This window comes from Panicum virgatum, chromosome 4N (assembly GCF_016808335.1).
Source record: "Panicum virgatum strain AP13 chromosome 4N, P.virgatum_v5, whole genome shotgun sequence".
Classification (NCBI taxonomy): Eukaryota; Viridiplantae; Streptophyta; class Magnoliopsida; order Poales; family Poaceae; genus Panicum; species Panicum virgatum.
The window spans coordinates 1,152,052-1,158,407 of NC_053148.1; the positions used below are offsets into that span (position 1 = coordinate 1,152,052).

Genomic DNA, 6,356 nt, shown 5'->3' on the forward strand with positions numbered 1-6,356 from the left:
ATCTCAGAACTAGCATGATCGTGGTGTCCTTGGTGTCTAATATGTTTGAGAATATCATGCTAGTCTTTGATTTTTTTTCATGATTTAGTTTCGGAACTGAATAATGCAATTGCTTATTTATCCACCCTATTTCTTTACAAAGGCCGTGTTTAGATCCAAAATCTCAAAATCCAAAATTTTTGTAAATCGTCTGCATGGTGTATTAAATATAGTTGAAAAATAAATTGCATTACACAAATGGACTGTAAATTGCGAGACGAATCTAATGAGCCTAATTAGGGCGTGATTAGATACTAAATTGCTACCGTAAATCTACAATAACATATGCTAATGATAGATTAATTAGACTCATTAGATTTGTCTCGTAGTTTACATACTAGTTTACAGACGAGATCTATAATTAGTTTTATGATTAGTCTACATTTAATACTTCAAATGTTAAAAGATTCCCTTCCAAAATCCAAAATGAACTAAACACACCCAAAGTTAATGAAGCACCCTTAACATGTTTACACATCTGTTTGCATTGATTCTGCGTTGTTGTCCTCAAATTTTATTGTGTCAGTTTGCGAGAGTGATTTAGGTTTATAAATTGACGTTTGAAATGTCTCACCAGAGCGAAAGAGCCTGTAGCCTAATAGTTATAAAAGCCCCGGTAGCATCTGAGGTCCTGGGTTTGATTCCTCTTGGGAGCAAATATTTTGTAATTTAACGGCATTGTGCATTCAGTGGTATGCGACGTTCCCATCGATAGTGAGGCGCTAGTGGTGACTTCGTCAATTTCGAGAATTTGCCGTCCCGGTCTTCAAAGATGCTCATTGTGAATGTGTGAGTTTATAAGTTGTACTGTGAATTTGCAGTCCCGGTCTTCAAAGATGCTCATTTTGTAATTTAACGGCATTGTGCATTCATTGTGATCTAAAAAAAGCCTCACAGGAATTGGCGCCTGCACATCTGCCCCCACACGTCAGCCTCTCTGTGTTATCCAAAACTCCAAGCAGAGGCCCCGGCGCGCGGCACCACAGTGCAGCTCACTCACCTGTGGCTGTGGGCTGTGGCCATGGCGCCCTATCCTTTCCAGCAGAAGCCACTTCACCTCCCGCACAGCAGCAAGCCAGCAACTCCAATTCACGACCGTCTTGGGCATGGAGATCCGAGGGCCGACGCTGTGTCGGCCTCGCTCCGGCAAGGAGCCCCGACGGATGCCCGCGGCCTCCGGGCGCTCATCAAGGCGGTGTCCGCGTCCTCCTCCGCGGCGGCGGTGCACGCTCACGCCGCCAAGCTGGGGCTGGACCGCGAGCGCACCGTCCGCAACAGCCTCATCGCGCTCTACCTCGCGCGCGGCGACCGCGCCGCCGCGGGGGCCCTGTTCCAGGGGTTCCCGGATGGCCGGGACGTGGTTTCCTGGACGGCCATGGTGACCGGCCACGCGCGGCTGGGGTTCTCCGACGACGCCGTGGCGCTGTTCCTAGAGATGGCGGACGGCGACTGCGGCGTGGCCGTGGACGCGGTGGCAGCCGCCGCGGGGTTCGCGGCCTGCGCGGAGGTGAGGGACCTCGCGCTCGCCAGGGAGGCGCACCGGCGCGTCACGGCACGGCCGGTCGAGCTCGACGTCGTCGCGTGGAACGCGCTGGTGGACATGTACGCCAAGTGCGGCGACGTGGCGGCGGCGCACAGATGGTTCAGGGCGATGCCGGCGAACAAGACCGTCGTGTCATGGAACACGATGATCTCGGCGTTCGCCCGCGCCGGCGAGCACGGCGAGGCGCTGGCCCTGTTCCGGGAGATGCAGCGCGCGGGGGTGCACCCGGACGACGCGACGCTCGTCGCCGTCCTCGGAGCGCTCGACACCGGGCGGTGGGTGCACGCGTACATGCGCAGGCGGCTGGGGCGCCGCGAGGCCGACGGCGTCGTCGGCAACGCCCTGCTCGACATGTACGCCAAGTGCGGCGCGGTCGACCAAGCCGTGGCGGTGTTCGACGGCATGGCGCGGCGCGACGTGTACACGTACGCGTCCATGATCCTGGGGCTCGCGACGCACGGCCGTGCCGAGGACGCCCTGGCGCTGTTCGCGGCCATGCGGCGCGCCGGCGTGCGCCCGAACGGCGTGGCGCTCCTCGGCGTGCTGCCACGCCGGCCGCGTCGAGGACGGGCTCCGGCACCTGAGCGACATGGCGCGGTGCCACGGCGTGACGCCGGGCATCGAGCACTACGGCTGCGCCGTCGACATGCTCGGCCGCGCGGGGAGGCTGGACGAGGCGGAGGCGCTCGTGGCGGCGATGCCCGTGCCGCCCGACGCGCTCGTCCGGGGCTCCCTCCTCGCGGCCTGCCGGGCGCGCGGCGACGTCGAGCGAGCCGAGCGGCTGATGCGGTGCATGAACGACGACGACGGCGACTCCAGGGACTACGTGCTCATGTCCAACATGTACGCCTCCAGGGGACGGCACGGCCGAGCGGTGCGGGTGAGGAAGAAGATGAGGAGGAGCAATCTGATCAAGGAACCCGGGTGCAGCGCCATCGAGATCGACGGCGTCGTGCACGAGTTCCAGGCTGTTCCGGCCAACTCCATCACGTGATGCATGCCAAATAAATCAAGTTCACATTGCTCTTGCTAACATACTACTCCGTTATGATCAAAATACCAAACGCAGCGTCTTCACACAAAACTGAAATGTTATGATGTTTTAATATTTAGCAAATATAAAGAACATCCGTTGCTAGTTCTAAGAGCTCCGCACTAGTAACTTCTAGAAACTTCTACATCAGGAGTCATGGAGTTTATTTCTGTCATAAAAGGAGTTTATCAATCTGCAGTTCTGCACTAGTAACCTCTAGAACCTTCTAAATCAAATCAAACTATATCAAACAAAATATCTCATGGAGTTGGTTTCTCGGCGTTGTCCATGTCCGCAAGAACCAGACTGTTGGATGCAATCTGCATGTACTTTACAAACGTGCGACACGGGAACGGTGCTGGCACGACACGACTAGCACGAAGGTTTAGTCGTGTCGTGCCGTGCCGGCACACGGTGCCGGTGCCGCGGCCCGCACGTACGCACGGTCGTGCCGTGCTAGCACGGTAGGCATGGCTCGGCGTTTCCGTGCCGGCCCGAGCCCGAGAGGCCGGCGGCGGCGGCGGCATGGATGCTCGGTGGCCGGGCGAGGTGGTGGCGGCGGTGCATGGATGCACGGAGGACTGACGAGGCGGCGGTTAGGCGTGAGGAGGCTGGGCGAGCCTGCAGCGGAGACGGTCAGGCGCGGCCGCGTGAGGGAGGCCGTTGGAGCACAGGCGATGGGGAGCCGTCGTGGTGGCTGGGGAGGCGCGGGTCCGGGGAGCCGTCGGAGACTCGCATGCGTGTGAGAGAGAGAGAGGAGAATGGGCGGCGGCTGGTTGGAGGTAGCAACTAGCAAGTGAGGTGAATCAGGGTTTAGAGGACAATATTTGTATGAGGAGTTTATGGGTTTAAGGGGTTGAATCGTGCCAATCTATTAGTCGTATCGTGCTCGTGCCGGTACTGCGTGCTAAAGTTTCGGCCCATGCACGATACTACGATCGTATCATACTGACACTGGCACTTAGTCCACCATGTCAGGTTGTGTCCGTGTCGTGTTTTTAGTGTCGTATCTCGTGCATCCCATTAGACGCTGTGCATTTGGCCATCTATACTTCCTCGGGAATGGTTGATCTTGGAATTTCATCGAGTCACGCGCGCTCCTGAAAAGGGGTCAGAAAAGGAAGAGAGCATTACGAATTGCCGATTTTTTTAGTTAGGTTTGAGTTAGGAGTTAGAGTTTTCCCCCGGAAGTGGCAGCTGTTTATTAAGTACAAGGGAAAGAGAGAAGCTACGAAAGAAAACGTCCACCTAATTTGTGATCCTGCTTTGGATGCTTTATTTAAGTGTGGGGGAGGTGAATTTTTCTCTCTAACTAAACACTATAAGGATGCACCTGAACCTTTACATAGGCAGTGTCTTCTCCACATTCTTCAAAACCTTTTATGAATTTTGAACCGTTGGATCATATATCAAGAAGATGAATTTGATGAAGATGAAGGACTGACCATGGATCATATATCCATGCATAAAACGACCATAAAATGAGAAGCTAAATCGATGAGGTTGTCGGTTCACTGTTTGAGTGGTCCGACCAGTGGAACAACCACCACGATTCATTAATGCTCATATTTTGTATATTAGTGTATATTCCATTATGTATTACACATAATTTGCCGGCAAGATGGTGGAGGTGGAATTTAGTCTATCGACCATGATTGAAATCCTTCTTCCTTTTTTATTCTTATTTTTTTGTTGTTTTACGTTTTGTGCCTTCTTCTGATACAAAACAATGTGATTCCGGATGTTTACATGAAAATCAATCCTCCTAGCCACGAGTGAACAATTATATATGAGAATCATCCCAGCACGTCGCTTGGGGTCTGGAAAAAACTCTCTCTATTCTAGTAAACCATTTACAAAATTGCCCATGTAATTAGTAGGAAATTACTTGCCCTCTGCCATCATATAAAAGATGCCTTTCTAGGGTCCAGATACTCCTCCCCCGCCTAATCACATTGGTCTGTTGTGTCGCCGCTGCCATCACCACCACCACCAAGGGGTGAGGAGTGCACCCCCTCCGATCTGTTGTGCCGCCGCCATCACTACCGCCGCCGACAAGGGGTGAGGCGTGCAACCCCTCCGGCCTGTTGTGCCGCCACCGTCACCGCCGCTGCCGCCGCTGCCAAGGGGTGAGGCACGCAACCCCTCCGGTTTGTTGTGCCGCTGCCACCAAGGGGTGAGACGTGCACCCCCCCCTCCGGTCTGTTGTGCTGCCGCCGACACTGCGGTGTAAGGCGCACACCTCCACCATCCAGCTATCGAAATCCGTCCAGCCGTCTAAAGGACCTCTTTTTAATGCCCCTACAATCGAAGCCCTCTATCCAGCAGCTCACGAGGCCCCTCCGGTAAAGGACGGCATACGACATCTGCCGCCACCGCCGCCAAGGGGTGAGGTGCGCACACCCTCCATCCGGCTACCGAAATATGTTCGGCCGCCTAAAATACCTCTTTTGATGCCCCTACTATCGACGCCCTCCATCCAGCAGCTCATGGGGCCCCTCTGGTAAAGGACCGCACATGACATCTGACACTGCCGGTGTGCCACACCCTCCTACAAAAGTAATATTAATTTTGAATCAACCATTTCTGATTGCAAGATTTGTTGTATTATTTTAGATAAAGGAATATTAAACAATATCCCGGCCTCTATATCAAAGAGTTATATCTGGCCCTTATTACAAACTTAGAGAGATAAACAGGAAGCAAATTACAAGCCACAAAGCCTATTACTAAACTGCCACCTGTTCCGTGCAAAGATGTCCATCGCCGTCACTTCCAAGGTGCGACATGCATCTACAATCAAGACTTTGTCCTTCTCCTTTTGCAAAATCGCCCATGTCCTGGTAAGATAAGTGGCCCTGAAAATGATCTGAAGAACAGTTTGTTTTTGGGTATTATGAAAAAGTACATCATTTCTGGATAACCAGATTGACCAGAAAAGCGCACATAAGCCCGTAAACATAATTTTTTTTCTTTTTCCACATAAAACCCTGCAGCCACGACCCGAATAAATGCATAATATTATTAGGTTTTGTAAGACCGAAGGTGATGAAAATATCCTCCAAAGTAACCTAGCCATATGACACCCGAAGAAGAGATGCACAATAGTTTCGTTATTCATGCAAAAAACAATATTGTTTGCTCCTCTTCCAATTACGCTTGGCTAAATTATCCTTTGTCAGGATAACCCCACGGTGGAGTAGCCAAATAAAAACTTTTACTTTCAAAGGAATTTTCAATTTCCATACGGGTTTGTTTATGGGTAAAACTCAAACATCTAATAGAGCTGAGTACATAGAACGAACTGAAAATTGGCCACTTTTGTGAAGTTGCCAGATTTCGATATACTTATTATCTCCCAGCTGGATGTTAGCAACGCGATGTCCCAAATCCATCCAGTCTCTCAGGTTAACTCCCGTAAGGTGTCTCCTAAACGAGATATTCAAAGGGTCTCCATTAAGCACTGTATGAACGGTAACATATTTGCGATGAACCAGATTGAACAAATTGGGATATTGATCTTTAAGGGCCGAGTTCCCCAGCCACTTGTCTTCCCAAAATCTGGTTTGTTTCCCATCATGTACCTTAAATGTCATCCATTCATCCATTTAATAAAATTTTGTTTTACTAACATAAGCCCTGACCAAAACTGTGAATCACCAGGTTTTTTCTCAACCTGAGTGAGGGTTTTGGATTTAAGATATTTATTCCTGAGTATCTGTTGCCAAATGCCATCTTCAT

The 6,356-nt window shown here is 51.5% G+C and overlaps 1 protein-coding gene across 1 annotated transcript; it reads left to right on the top strand.

Annotated features, from left to right (window-relative positions):
* The first annotated feature begins 1,060 nt into the window (after positions 1 to 1,060).
* LOC120670360 (pentatricopeptide repeat-containing protein At1g08070, chloroplastic-like) lies at positions 1,061 to 2,576 on the top strand. The gene is made up of 2 exons (XM_039950441.1): positions 1,061 to 2,092; positions 2,148 to 2,576. Exons 1-2 carry the CDS (start codon positions 1,061 to 1,063, stop codon positions 2,574 to 2,576), a joined length of 1,461 nt encoding a protein of 486 aa, XP_039806375.1.
* Positions 2,577 to 6,356: the final 3,780 nt, after the last annotated feature.